Genomic DNA, 15625 nt, shown 5'->3' on the forward strand with positions numbered 1-15625 from the left:
AGCTGGGGCATAGAAGCAGAACCGAGTCGTATGTGTGGAGGGACAGTAACTGTGTATATGTAAGCATTTAAACACTGCAGAGAGTAGAATTAACAGTAACAGTATTGTAGAAATTCATTTCACCGAAACAATAACGTGGCGCACAGTGTGACGTCAAAAAATGCGCACACCTTTGACGCTGCGTTTTCTCCGTTTTTTTCGTCCACACGTAAATGCAAAAACGGAGTTTTCAAAAATATCCACCCTGGCCGGAGTTTTTAAAAATCTTCGTTTTCAGTGACCAAAAACGCCGTTTACGTGTGGACGAAAGGTGCAAACGCATAGAAAAATCTGCGTTTTCAAAAATGCCCGGGTACGTGTGGACGTAGCCTGAGACTTCTGCACAACTGTGTACAGCACAGGAACCAGGCGTGGCTCGGCATGCATCTTTGGTAGCTTCGTCACGTGGAGGTGATCTCTGTGGATCGATCACATGTTCAGTCAGGGTGGCAGGTCGGGTCAACACTTCAGGCTCTCTGACGTGTTCCTTGAGGTGCTCCCGAACACGTCTGCTGGTGGCCTAATATTGCCGAGCTATGCAAGCTAACGTGATCTAGTTTGATCTAATGAAGCCCTCATAGGACCAGACCAGGTACGACAGGTGAGCCATCCCGAGCCAAACACTGTCGCCAAGATTTCCTCCACTCCTCCAACACAGTCTGTTGTTCTTCCTCAGAGTCACGTCTCACACACCAGGATGTGCTCACACAGACAGAACATCACAAGACCTCATCCCTCTCGCTGTTACGTCCTGGACGCATATTCGTCTACGCCACGGCGGCCGACGCCGCTTGGCGCTCTGACATATTCACCAAACTCTCATAAATGCTACTTATCGTTTATTTGCATCATTATAAACAATATTCATGATGTGACGTTCGCCTCCAACAGCACAGTCTGAGACACACACACAGGAACAGAAAATAAAATACACATTCTCAAAGTGTGGCAGATGACAGCTGATCTCAGGTCAGATCCAGTGAGCGGCGATGCGACTGGAGCTGGAGTGGCGACGGCAGCGCTGATTCCCGATCAGCCTCCAACCACCAGCAACCAGAGTTTAGACCGACCTGGATCCTCTCCATCAGAAGCTTAAAAATGCATCAGGTGTCACAAAGATGAGGCCCCACCTCCACAAAAACCAGGAAGTGCAAGGCCAGTTAAAGTCCTAGCTCCGGTCCAGCGCAACAGCCCCGCCCACTGAGACGTCCGTGACGGCGGAGACCATTCGCCTGCAGCACACGGGTCTCTCTCCTCCTCTCTCTCACCTCACCTTGGACGAGTGATAGGTGGAAAGCGAGCAGGGGAGGGGGTGGGGCTCATTGCTGCTTGGAGCGCCAAAACCGCGAGGCGATGGAGCCGATCGAGAGTCCCTGTTTCTTCTGCTGGGAGAGCTCGGACAGACGCTGCTCCTCCTCCTGACGGGCAGAGAAAACAGAGTCAAAGCCATTCCAGGTGAAACCTGTGACAGGTGCGTTTGATTTCTCCTCCTACCTGTGCCAGCTGAGCCTGTCGGCGCTTGAAGGCCTCGATGGGGTCTTCCTCCAGCGCGTAGTTCTCCAACACCGAACGCACGTCGTCCACGCCGCTCATAGCGATGGCTGATGGAGAGGAGGAGACGGAGGAGGTGAAACAACAACAGACAGGAAACACGGGAAGGTCAACCAATCAAATATGAGCTTAGTGACAGTAGAGGGATGCACTGACGAACATAAGAAGCAGACGTCAACTACAAAAACAAATTAAGTTAAGGAACGGCTGGGTGACAGGACGGTCCCCGAACGCCTCGCCGTGCGTCTTACTCTTGAGGAAGTTGGCGAGGTCGTAGAGCGTTCGGTCCTCAGAGTTTCCGTCCCATTTCTTCAGAGCCAGGCCGTTGAAAGGCTGCAGGCTGAACGCCTCCCGCTTACAGTCCACCACGATGACCTTACTGCTGTCGCGGTTCAGACACGACACATCCTAAAAGACAGACACACACACACACACACACACACACACACACACGTTTACTCTCCTGCTGCAGATAAAATCACTAATTCGATGACTGATGAGGTAAACGCCTCCTCCATCACTCCAGCCCGACTAAAGTTGACACTGGTGATCTTTCATGCCTCATCAAATAAGAGACTCCATTACCTTAATGACCCTTAAGGTAACACTTGCTAGCCCCAGCTGGTGTGTGTGTGTGTGTGTGTGTGTGTGTGTGTGTGTGTGTGTGTGTGTGTGTGTGTGTGTGTGTGTGTGTATGTATGTATTCATATCTTTGTAGGGACCAAAAATTGGAAATCCTCACGAGTCTGAAGGTATTTTTCAGACTCAGGATGTGGTTTTAGTGTCAGGGTTACAACTGGGTTATGGTTGGGTTTAGGCTCAGGGTTAAGCATTCACTTTTGATGGTTAGGGTAAAGGGCGAGGGGAAGCATTATTTCAATTAGATGTCTCCACAAGAAATGAATACCCGACGTGTGTGTGAGTGAGACAGATGGAGAGGGACTGTCTGCGGCCCAATCATCCTCCACGTCCTCACAGCTGATGAAAGAAGGCCGCCGTTCTCCTTCACGTTGTGTTTGTGTGAAGGAATCAAGCTGCCACTGAAGAATCGGACCTTCTCAGTCTTTTACGCCATTGTGGAGGAATTTTGTCCGCTCTTCTTTCCAGCATTGCTTCAGTTCATTGAGATTTGAACGGTGGATCTAAGCACAGCTCTCTGAAGGTGTCAGCAGGCTGAGCAGTCTGGACTTTTTCTTTTTCAGCCATTCTGTTGGAGATTTACTGCCTGGCTCAACTCAGCGACTGCAAAGTGCTTACATCGTCATCCCTCGTCCACCGGTCGGTATGAGGCGTTTGAACTGAGTTTGGATCTCTGCAGCTGAGGACAAACCTCTCCACATTGGTATCATCCATTTGAAGGACGCTGTTACAGATGTGGTTTATTGAGCCTTTGTAAACCTCAGTTAAGGAAATGGCCTCGTAGCCCTCCCTCAGCAGACGCTTCTCTAAGATCACTGCTGATTGCAGACCTGCAAACTGCCCAAACCTCTGCTTTTATAGGGAAGCTTGAGCTTTCAGATGATCGGTTAATCAGTGCATTTGATAGTCGACACCTGGCTGCTCCTTTCCCTCTTCCACATATTGTTTGTGCATTTGAAGCGCCTTGAGGCGACTTTTGTTGTGATTTGGCGCTATATAAATAAAATTGAATTGAACATTTTGTCTTCGTTTCAGGTACATGAATAATGACTATGAATATAAGTGACGTAGAGAAGATGCAATAGAGCAACATGGCGTGGACGTCTGACAACGACGGTCTCTGATCTTAATTAGAGCTCTTATGATGCCATGTGACCAATAAAAGCCGTCCGAAGCCTGTCATGTTGAATGTTCTAAATACGCGTCGATTCAAACTGTGAAACACTGGCTTCACTCTAGAACAGCAGCTGGACGGGACTAAAGCAGGACTTTGCTCCAGGTTGGGGGTTAACTCTAACACACACAGTTACGTCAATGAAAGGTCGCGCCCCGACAACTTCCCCGGCACCGCACTTCTCCGTCTTTGTATGAAAATTCCTCTCGTCAAATCTGCCGTGCGATGTTATTGGCAGGCGCCATCTGTGGCTGCCCTCTCCGTTGGGAGATTAGAAATAGGAATGACATCTACTGTTGTGCAGCGTCCAGCAGAGGAAACTTTGCTGTCACAGAAGCTCACGAACACCAGCGTGACTCCCTCCTGCGAGACCCTCGGCTCATGTTCTCAGCAAATTGGGCAGCAGCATTTTTACAGAGTCGGTGAAGTGCTAAGAAATGCTGCACACACTCACAAATACAGTTTAGGTAAATGTATTATGTACTGTACTGCAAGCTGACAGTAAGATTCTACTTATCCCAATCATATCAGAGCCTGACTCCGCCCACTGCATGGTCTTGAAAAAGACCAAAACATTTATTTGGGTCATTTCGAGCTGGATGGCTCCTCCTCTCCAACATCTTCCCCCTCTGATGTCTTGGAGCACTGCAGTAGTTGGCAGATGCATCAGTTTGAGGAGTCCGCTTGTCCTGTTATTGATGGACCAGCATGCAGTCTGTAACAGTGGGGCCAATACATAAGGTATACCGGGTTGAACCTTCTTTTTCCTTCACAGCCGTTTTAATTCTTCATGTCTCAGATTCCTCGACATGACAGTGTCACACAGCTGCTGCACGTCTATGACCTCCCACTCCACTACATCATAAAAAAAAAAAAAAGACTACCGTATTTGATTAAGATTAAGTGACTGTGGATGTTTGAGTGAACGTCACGGTCAAGAAACCAGTTTGATGATCTGAGTTTGTAACGTGGTGATTTATTCTGCAGCCACTCAGGCTGTGGAGTTTGAACGATGCTCGGCTGGTACTGAGGAGAGAAAAGTCCACCAAGGAAATAACCCCCACACCATCACACCAGCAGCCTGAACTGGTGACACAGGCACGATGGATCCATGCTTTCATGATGTTTAGCCACATTCTGACCAGGTTTGTCTTTCCGGTCTTCTGCTGCCCAGTTTTGGTGAGTCTGTGTGAGCCGTCGTCTCATTTTCCTGTTCGTAGCTGACAGGAGTGACACTCATTGTGGTCTTCTGCTGCTGTAGCCCAGCTCGAAGCGCTCTGTCCATTCTCCTCTGACCTCTGGTATCAACAAGTCATTTTCTCGCGGAGAACTCCTGCTCATAGGACATTTTCGAATTGGACCGTTTTCTGTAAACTCAGATGGTTGGTGGAAGAATCCCAGCAGATTAGCAGTTTCTGCACCGTGCCATGTTCAAAGTCACTAAAATCACATTTCTTTCCCATTCTGGTGCTCAGTCTGAACTTCAGCAGGTCTTCCTGGGCGTGGTTATATGCTCTACATCTTTAACCATAACTATTGTTGCAGTTCATTACTGCCTTTTGTAAACTGTATTTATTCTTTTTAACTGTATTGCTTATTGCACTGTAGAGGCTGGTGAGAAACAGTATTTCGTTTCAGGCTGGGCAACTCCATACAAAATGACAAACTTGTTGAGTCTACATGTGACTGGCTGATTAAATATTTACTGAAACAATAAAATATCCTTGAAATTCAAAAAGTAAGCCTTAAGTTTATTATTTAACTCTGTGCTTAAAGATGTTACTCTGAGCAGCTCTTTGTGGTTTCATTGGGATATTGTCTGAGTTAATGAGTGAAATGTACTTTATATTAATGTTAAATGTATTCTGAGTTTGTTATAACAGATTAAGGTCATTTTTAGAGTGAGAAGCGTGCACATGTACGTGAACCAATACAAGAGTTGGGATCCCTTCAGTGTGTTTTAGTGTCTGCAGACCTCCTGATTTGGGGTTTTGCATATATAAACTAAACATCAGGCTTAAAATGAATGATTTAAAAATAACAAAGTTAATCCAACTGTTGCGTTTCTTATCCAGCCAACAAACAATAAGACGTCTGATCCACTTCAGGCCAGCAGCCGACGCTCGGATGCAGGCCAGCCAACAATAGGCAGAGGAAGGGTTAACGCTGAGGTAATTATCTCATTGTGGTGTTAGTTTAATATTCCTGAAGGAATATCAGACAGTGGAGAATAAAACAGCTGGTAGAACAGGATCAGTATGCCTGACTCTGTGAAATAAAAAGACAACCATTGTTTTTCCAACTCAGCGGTCAAGCATCCATGCAGAGCAGCTTTGCTCATTTTTAGGTGCAGAATAAGAAAAAAAAAGCTAAAATAATAACTAATGTAGACGATGCACAGATATAATTACATTTTTAAGTTTTATTTAAAAAGCACCACGCACCGCCAAGGTGCTCGTTACTGTAAGGTAAATATCCTTAATGATACAAAGAGAACCCAAACAGTCAGATGATCCCTGTGGAGCAAGCACTTGGCGACAGTGGGAAGAAAAAAAAACCCTTTTAACAGGAAGAAACCTCACAATCCAACTGACAAACGAAAGAGCATCCATACAGACTGATCGGTGCTAAATAGTTCCCCTAAATCTGAGGGACTCGGAAAAAACTGGAACCAAAACCGGAAAATTAGCCAAAATGCATTTTTTGAAGTTTTGTCCAGTTACAGAAAAGAAAACAGACTTCAGATTGTGACTCTGTGATGTCTGTTTGAAGCCTGATGGTGTTGGTTTGGATCAAACTCGTCCACGGCTGCTAAAAGCACAGCCACAGGCATCATTAAACAACTGTTTTAATTTCACAGGGACTTAATAACTTTCTCTTGTTGCCATATACAGCACTTTAACTCTCTCTCAGCATCTGTTGCATTCAGCCTGTCTTGGCATTATGGAGATGAGCTGGTAAAGTGTGTCTTTGCTCTGGGAAGTAGGTTAAACCAGCTCCTTCCAGCCTCCACCCAGCTCTCTAATGCACAGAGATGGCAGTTGGAGGGAGACAGAAGGAGGAGGAGGACGAAGAAAGTGGGGTGAGGGAGGGTGAAAGGGAGGTGACATAAGAGGAAGAGGGGAGAAAGGAAGCAGAAGGTTAATGAGGCCTGAGAGGGGGAGCGAGGGGAGGAGAAATCAATTTGTGCAGCAGAAGGCGAACATGGAGAGAGGACGGGGGGGGGGGGTGACGCAGCACCGCCGAGCTGCTGTAGCAGAGTTTAGAAACTTAAACTTCCTGCTCACGGTTTCATCTTCTGGAAGTAGCTGGAAAGTAAAAGTTTGGGCACCAAACCTGATCAGGCAGTAGTAGTGGATTATCGATTAGTTTGGTCTGGTGGTGCAACAGAGGAGAAACTGCAAATGGTACAAAATGGAGCAGCACGAATGCTTCTTTGTTGTGCGCATAGAACAGATGTTGTTAACTGTAAACTTCATGCTTCACTTGGATTTATCTGAAATATATCCGCTCAGATTCTTTCTGTATTTTGTTTAGAAAATGCGTTTCAGTATATTTATAATTGAGCCATTTGTTAACTTAGTAACAGACTGAACCAATTAAATAATACAGTATATTACAGTCTTAGAGCAGGGGTCTCAAACTCGTGGCCCACGTCACGCCTAGAAAAGAATCATCTTTATTATCCCACGGATAAGAAATCTCGGTTACAGAGCTCTTACAGCACGGGAAAATAAAATATAAAAGGAAGACACAAGGTGGTCCTATAAACATAAGCAACCAAAGTTTGTATATACAGGTAACAATGTACAGAATATGTATAGAAAAATTGAGAAAATTGTACAGAGATTTGTATGAAATGTACCGTAAACAAACAAGCTGGTGAGTAAGACGACCAAAGCATGTTAAGCTGCGTCACAGAGTCTGACAGCTGCTGTAATGACCTCCTTCCTACTGCTGAACGAGCTGCTCGGTGTTCAGTCTCATGCAGGGGTGGGAGGTGATGTCCGTGATGGATGTTAGCTTAGACAACATCCTCCCCAGCCTGCTCGATGGACCTCAGCGGACAGTCCAGGACAGAGCTGGCCCTCCTGACCAGTTTGAGTTCCCCCCGTCCCTCTCTGCCACTCCACCATGACAGCAGACCACAGCATAGAAAATCGCAGATGTAAATGTTATCAGCGTTTACCCGACACTGATAACATGATAACACACGCCAACGACAGGAGGCATCGTTGTGCATGTTTGACTGCTGCAGGTAACAAGGATCAGAAACTAAACGAGCACAGCACCCTGACCTCACCTGGAGCAGAGCACCTCTATAGAAGAACCGGTCAACTACCCATAAACTACACAGTACGGACACCTCAGCGTTTTAATTAATGAAGGAAGACAAAATGAACAAAGACTATGTTAGTTGGACGTGTTTCACTGTTAACAGTCGACTTAAGAAGCGAACGAGATGCTTTGGGATGATTTTAGTTAAACTCGCCACGCCCCGCCCTTCACAGAGGGGGCGCTGTCTCGTTTTAAAATTTACATTGTGAGATTATAATATTATCTTATGCCACGTTATGCCCCCGATTAATGATTGTGAAATTATTATGTAGGTTTAGTTTGCATTATTCTCCTGAATTAGAGAAGGTGAAACTATTACTGATCGGTATTACATCAGACTGCTGATTTATTGTGAATGAATGATATTGTTTATGATGCATTATACTGCTGAGTTATAAGAAATGCTGTTTTCAGAGTCAGGACTTTGCTTTTTCTGATAGCGGAGGAGTCAGAGCACATTCCACGGGAGCTTCACTCCTGCTGTTGTTAAAGGCAGACGAAATAGGGAGCCAAGGCCATAAGTCAGGCTCGCTAGGAGTTAGTGAATAATTAGGCTTTTACGACTAGGTGGGGGTCAACGGTGGCTATAAGAGTTTGAGTAATGCTCCACCATTTGGAGATCGATGCAGTCGGTGGGCAGTGTTCATCTCCCCACGAGTGTGTTCATTAAAACCATTGTTTGACCGAAGCTCTTCTGGGCCAGTGTTGTGTTTGTGCTCACCCTCAATATCTGAACCCGTAACAACATCCATCCAGAAATCAGCACTAAAGATCGTTTAACACATGAATAAAGTTATCCAACACAAGCTGAACACTTCTTTAACTGAATCTAAAACTTTAACACTTTTTATTATTAAAATGTAAAAGAAATTTAGGATTTTTTGAGCCACAGATTCAAACTGATGTGAAACATGAGATTATTCAAGAGCAAAGGTTTGTTGGTCAAAAACACCTTTAAATGTATGTTAGTGTCCTTTAAGTCAACATTTCTGTCATGTCAGGCTGACATAACACCACACAGACGAGCACCTCAGCAGTAACCACACACACACACACACACACACACACACACACACACCTTGATATGATGTCCCTCCACGTAACGCGTAGCGTCTCTGAAGAGACGGTACATGACGAAACCCTGAGGGTCGATGCTGTCGATCAGAGGATACGCCGTCTGCACACGAAAGGAAGCACAAAGCATGGATGCAAAGAGCTGATTTAATGTGTCGTCACGCCTCAGATTAGTAAATAAGACAGAAACACGCTCCTCTCCCCCCACGTGAGTTCAAAGTGGTACGATCCCATTAAAGAGGGCCAGCCCGTGTGGGAACAGCAGGAGAGGGAACTGTAAGCCGTCTCTATGAGCAGCTGCTGAAACGCTCACCATGCCGGTCTCTGCGGTGAAGACGACGATCTCGTAGAGCGGCGCCACCTGCTGGAACAGGTAATCGATGCCCGGACGTTTCTTAAAGCGCCAACCTGTTGCCAACTGCAGAGAGAAAGAGCAGCTGTTTAAACACATCTGGATTGAAGCGTAGGGTTTCCAGCTGCTGCTCATCATGAACAAAGTCCTGCAGCTTTTCCTGCACTTTGGTGGACGCGAGCAGTTTGCTTCCCTTTCTGAGTTTCTCTGTTTATCATAATAAAGTTCGATCACATGTTGTTAAGAATACAACACAACACAGTGTCTGCGAGACCAGAAAAGAGTCGTTAATGAAGGTTACATGAATCGTTTTGCAAAAGTATGAAGGCGTGAGGCACCGACAGCTGCAGGAAGGAGATCTGACAGCCACTGTCTGGGCACGCTCAGAGGTCGTGACCTCGTCACTCAGGCTGCTTTCAGTTAAACAGATAAAACAAGCTTTGTCCCATTATCACCTGTGTGTGTGTGTGTGTGTGTGTGTGTGTGTGTGTGTGTGTGTGTGTGTGTGTGTGTGTGTGTGTGTGTGTGTGTGTGTGTGTGTGTGTGTAACAGGAAGGAAGGCTGACACGGTCCAGCAGGTGAACGTGTTTGCCTGCTTTAACCGGCGGCAGGTGTTGGCTGCTGCGCACCTGTCAGGTAAGAGGCGTGTTTTACACGAGTGAAAAGGAGCAGACACTGAACGAGCGGACAGGTGGTGGACACGCCTCCAGCACATCCTCCACCTGTCTCTCCTGAACTGTAACCTGTTTGTTAAAGGATCATTTCAGGATTATTCAGTCTTGAGGAGTTCACTGTAGCTCTTTGTGTGTTTCAAGTTTAAGGGAACGAGGACAGGAAACAAGGACAATAAGAGGCCAAACACAAGCTCGCAGCAGCTTTCTAAAAAACAGCAGGTGAGGAGCCCTGGAAGCAGGAAGCTACGTACCACAGCTCTAACTCGGGTTTCTTTGTTGGCGACTAATGGAGTTCATCTCCTGAGACACTGTTTGGCCAAACAATTAATATCCATTCTCTTCCGTTTATGTAATTCAAGATCACAGGGGAGGAGCCTATCCCAGCTGTCTCAGGGTGGGAGGCGGGGCACACCTTGGCCAGGTCGCAGGTCTGTCACAGGGATAACACAGCATCCATCCCGTTTTGGCTGCAGCAGGTCTCCTTTCTAGAAATCTGGCTAAATGTATTAGACCCTCCAAAACGTGACGATCCAGAGTTGCAGTTTTACACGCCTCTCTCAGCTTCTCACCTCCTGTTTTCCTCCAAAGGCCCATCAGAAAACATCATCTACAGCTACTCTCAGTACCATTGGTTTAGGTGGTCTTGACTCCAAGTCTACTTTATACAGATAAGGTGCTGGGATCAGGGGTATCTGTAACTGACAGATTATAATCTGTGGGGCTGGTTGTAAAGGATCAAATACACCACGCTGTTGCTTTGCTCCGAGTTCACACCTCTGCAGAGCTGACAGAGCACTGACAGAGCATGCTTCTTCTGCCTGCTGATTCCTCACCTTCATAACGTTCTGAAGGAAGTTGGAAAAACTTGACTAATTTAACTTTAACAGTTTTCAGTTCCGTTCAGTTTCAGTGGGATTGCTGCAGTGTTACCCTCCAGCTTCTCATTGGACCGTTTATAATCGACAAAGGCTGTAAAGCTCTCGGAGAAGCAGACGTACCGACCACTCCGGGTGCAGCAGGACGTCTGTGAGCTCCAGCACCAGCGTGTAAGGAGGCTGGTAGTACGGCTCCTTCAGAGGGTCGGGGAGCAGCTTCGGGCTCGTGGGCTCGATGATCATCTGACATCATCAACGAGAGACAAACAAAGACGAGGTCACAGAGAGCCTCTAAAAGTCCGAAACAGGTAATGCAATAGTTCAACTGGCTGCACTAAAGCTGGGTCTACACTTTAATCAGATCTTAATTGTTTGACTCTCATGAAAGTTAGTTCTGGATGTTTCCATGCACCGACGCTGACTGGACTCACCTGTCTGTAGTCCTTAAAGTATTTGTAGGTTCTTCGTAACTGTTGGATGACCGGAGGGTCTGAAAGAAAAGGGAAAAGTGCTCAGTTACATAAGTGAATTGACTGTGAGACGGAGGCTGACGGTGCAGGAGATGATCAAAGAGGAGGCGGGACTCCTCTGTTAGCTGCTTAGAGCCCATTTAAAGCCGACAGATGACCGAAAGTGAGCACAGCTGTAGTTCTAATGGCTTCTGAAAACTACAATTCCCTGAGGGGACGCAAACAGCTGATAAGATCTCAGCGAGTGCGCGTGGAGCTGGACTTCCAGCCAAGCCAAGCCGACGCTGAAGCCGCAGGTCTCCGACAGCTCGGCAAACATCACGTTCAAGTCATCTCCTCAAAAAGCAAACGACCATTGAATACGGAGGGGAAGATCTATTCTGTTGGCTGCGATTCCCTTCTACCAGTTTTGAACAAACCAGCAGTAATTTTGGGGGAAATGAGACATTTTAAGATCTTTTTATTTTCATCTTTTTCTCATTTTTATTTATCGAGGTTCCCACGGGAACCCTGGTAAATAACAGCAAAACACACAGCGTCCATGATCTTCTTCATACATTTCTGTGAGATGGCATTGAATGTGATTATTATGTATATATTTGTATTAATTTGGCAATTTTTAAATTCACTTTTAGCTTTAACAAATACTGGAGTAGCAGGAGGAGATCTGATTGGTCAGAATAAAACCCAAAGCTGAGCTGACTGGTTTTTATCAGCGTGGTGATCGGGGAGACGATGCTGAGTCTTCGTGCTAATGACTACTAAATAACAATGACTCCATTTCCCATGGGGTGGTGGGCTCATTACTGCACACCTCTATCCTTCATCTCCCTCTAAACACAAGCACTGAGAGACGCACGCTGTGTTCCCGAGGGACTCAGTCCCCCAGAGTTCATTGCAGGAAGCGAGGGAGCCATCTGCCTGATGTGATGACACGCTGAGGAGGTGGACACACACTGTGTGGAAATATGTACATGTATATATGGTTAATAATTAGAGAGGGGCGGAGCAAAGGAGAGAGTGCATGACTCCAAATTAGAAGGTCAAGCATCCATCCATCAAAACACGGACAGCAAAGATGGAGCTCAGATTCCTTATCGTGTTCCACTCAGCCTGTGAAGACGAGGTCTTCATTCCCACGGCACCGCTCTGCTTTGTGTCATTAACAAGAACAGCAGATCTTTTAAACGAGGACGGGAAGGCAAACAAAGCAAGCTTAGAGCAGGCAGTTTTCAAAATAAAAGACCCTGTGGAGACCTGGATCACTCCGCTCGAGCTCCAGCAGTGAGCCAGTCCTCATTAAAACTTTACAGCAGAAATAAAGGTGTTTACAGCCTAATTTCAGCGTTCAGGTCCTGACAGCAGCAGAGAGGCTGACGTTTCCCTACAAGCCAATCACATTTATATTAGAGCTGACATCACGTGGCCCGACTGTGACCACCGTCTGAGCTCAAACACCGCAAAAACAAACCTTTACTGTCATTTAAGAACTTCAGTAATCCTGTCCTGTCTAGATCACTGTAGATTACTTTTCACTGTTTGGACCACACAGCTGGGCCGTCTCATATTCTTGCTTCCTTAATTGGCTTCCAGTGAAATCTGGTATTTATTTGAACATTTATAAATAATGTGCAACACCCTACATGGCTCCTGCTTATATCTCAGATCTCCTCTGATCTTATTCCTGCCTCGCCGACCATCTAATCCACCACGTCCTTTTATATCCACATTTTGAGGTTGGATCACTTTGGAAAAGACTTCCTTCTTCCATCGGAGCTTCATTTTAAACATCACGCTAGCTCAGTTTGTTCTGGTTAGATCCCCTGTACTGTTGTCTGTGTATATGTTGGTAATTCTTCAATGTTTGCTTTTATCCAAATAATAAAATACTGTAACTGTATCCAGATGGCCCCGCCCCTCCCTGAGCCTGGTTCTGTTGGAGGTTTCTTCCTGTTAAAAGGGAGTTTTTCCTTCCCACTGTCGCCAAAGTGCTGCTCATAGGGGGTCATATGATTGTTGGGTTTTTCTCTGTATGTGTTATTGTAGGGTCGACCTTACAATATAAAGACCTTGAGTTGACTGTTGTTGTGATTTGGCGCTATATAAATAAAGTTCAGTTAAAGATGTCCAGAAGTAAACAAGGAGATGACCATGCAGGGGAGACTGACCACATTTAAATCTGGTTTCTGTTTCGATGTATACTCATATACGCATGACATTTACAGACATAAAAAAAAAAAAAAAAAGACAAAATGCCAACAAATATCCAGAAATATCCACAAAATCGAGAAAAAAGTCCAGACAAAATAACCAGAAAATGAGACCAAAACACCTGCATTAAGATCCTAAGAAGCCCAGAAATAACAGAACAAAAATCAAAACCATGAAATGGCCACAAAGAGACAGACAACAAACTCTAAGACACACAATGACCTGAAAGGAAAGATAAAACCTCCAGTGAGGTTTTTCCTGCTCTGCATGAGCATCTGCAGAAACACGAGTGTTCAGATTATTTGTGACAACAGCTAGATTACACACGGGGGAAAGTAGTGTGTGATGTCAGAGAAGGTATGTCCATCTTTTACATACAGGCTGTGGGGTGCTAGCAAACAGATGGTGTGAGAGTAATGAAATAAAAGAGGAGCGATAATAGGCTGAAGAAGAGGATGTTTACGCGTGCAGGCAGCGTGGGGTGTAAAGCGTGGCTGCTGAGTAACCTGTCCCCTGGGAGCCCCACCAAACACACCAGGAAAAGTGTGTGTGTGTGTGTGTGTGTGTGTGTGTGTGTGTGTGTGTGTGTGTGTGTGAGAGAGGGAAATCTAGGACGCCAGTGTGTGGGGATATCCTCCACAGAGGGGAGGGGGATTAATCTGGGCTTTTATCATGTTAATGGAGCAGAGGAGAGGTGATGGAGGTGGTGATGGGGGAGGAATCTGTCTTTCTGACAGTTTCTACGACTGAGAGGAAGAAGGTGGTGTTCGAGGCAACACCAGGATGTTAACCACATTTTACTGGATTACACTGGAATTTGTTTCAGTTGTCAAAATGCAGCCAAAGACACACCAAAGACTGGTTTCGCTTCCTAAACGAGAATATTTTCCCTTTCTTGACTTTTCTTTCGTTTATGAGGTGGAAACATGCAACACACTCCAAACACGGCCTATTCTACTGTTTCCAGCTCTGAAACAAGCTGTTTTAGCACCACCTTAGATGACCCTGTCTCTATGACCTCACAAAGATCCAAGAGAAGAGAAAACAATCTGAATCTGAGTGTTAAGAGCAGAGAAGCTCAGTAAGTTTTTACTGTTTCTGAAATAAAAAGGTGGGGGAGGAGGAGGTATGATGAAGGCGACAAAGAGAGGGATAGAGTAAGGGGATGAAGAAAGAGTTAAAGAGGGAGGTGTGTGGAGAGATGGAGGTCTCTGGCCTTAAACAAAAGCCACAGTGAGGACGGGCATCTGCTGCACAACGCCACCTCCTCCTCTTCCTCAGATATCAATCGTTTGCTTTCTCTCCGGGTGACAAACGACGGCACGCTGTGGCCTCTTCAATGTGTTCATACGAGGCCCCCGGGCTGACTGCGAGGGGTTATTAATGCTCCGGCAGCAGGACGCAGTACGAACGTGTCAGGTTCAAACACCACGGAGGGCTCGGCGTGGACAGAAACACGGTTTTTAGGCTTTGAGCGCACAGATCCACCAACGTATGAACAGCAGACATCCAGGGGACATTTTTAGGGCTCAAAGAGCTGCCCACTCACAGTGTCACGATATGAAGCAATGTGAATATGAAGTGCATTCTGGGTAAATGTTGAAGGCTCATATCAGAGTGTGGGACAGGTGGCAGGACGTGAGATTTCCCCCTTTCCACCATCTCCAAGTCTAGTCTGTCGCTCTGAAGGTAAAACTTTGCATTGTGTGTGCGAGGCGTGTCACATGCTGGTTGCTATGGTATCCGACGCTCCTCAGCATCACAGACACAAATGCCGTCACTTGGCACGCGAACAGATTCTGCAGCCAAATGTGTCCCAGAAGTCCCATTCGCACATCCATCGCCTCACTCACCTTCTGCCGCTCCCTGAGGAGGAGGAGGAGGAAGGTAGAATATAAAAGAGGAGTGAGGAGGATGAAAGATGTGGAGGCGCGTCTCCCTGAGGGGTGGTGAACTTTTAGGTTGCTCCCTAAGCTAATCAGGGATCATTTGCCCCTGGTTCCTAAGGTCCCGCAGGTCATGATGTGCATGAATCCACCACTCATCACCATTCTGACATTTCTTCTTCTCCTCGCTGTGAATACATTTACAGCCCCTCAGACCGCATGTGAGAACTAATGATGAAGGTCGGCTCTTCTTCAGCATCTTCAGTGTTCGTCATAACTGATGGTCTGCTGTCAGAGAGCGCCAGCAGCGATTTCTACTCCTGAAGCAAACCGGCTGCAAAC

General features: G+C 46.2%; 1 protein-coding gene across 1 annotated transcript in view; it reads right to left on the reverse strand.

The window, feature by feature from the left end:
- Positions 1 to 861: 861 nt before the first annotated feature.
- timm50 (translocase of inner mitochondrial membrane 50 homolog) overlaps positions 862 to 15625 on the reverse strand; it is a 28691-nt gene continuing 13927 nt past the window's right edge. Inside the window, exons 5-11 of the mRNA XM_082503039.1 lie at positions 11148 to 11206; positions 10840 to 10959; positions 9129 to 9233; positions 8820 to 8918; positions 1842 to 1998; positions 1534 to 1640; positions 862 to 1457 (exon numbers count right to left, since the gene is read on the reverse strand). Of these exons, the coding sequence (XP_082359165.1) occupies positions 1359 to 1457; positions 1534 to 1640; positions 1842 to 1998; positions 8820 to 8918; positions 9129 to 9233; positions 10840 to 10959; positions 11148 to 11206 (746 nt within the window). The 3' untranslated portion in view covers positions 862 to 1358. The remainder of the gene's footprint in view (positions 1458 to 1533; positions 1641 to 1841; positions 1999 to 8819; positions 8919 to 9128; positions 9234 to 10839; positions 10960 to 11147; positions 11207 to 15625) is intronic.

The sequence above is a fragment of the Aulonocara stuartgranti genome, assembly GCF_965226115.1.
Source record: "Aulonocara stuartgranti genome assembly, chromosome: 14".
Lineage (NCBI taxonomy): Eukaryota > Metazoa > Chordata > Actinopteri > Cichliformes > Cichlidae > Aulonocara > Aulonocara stuartgranti.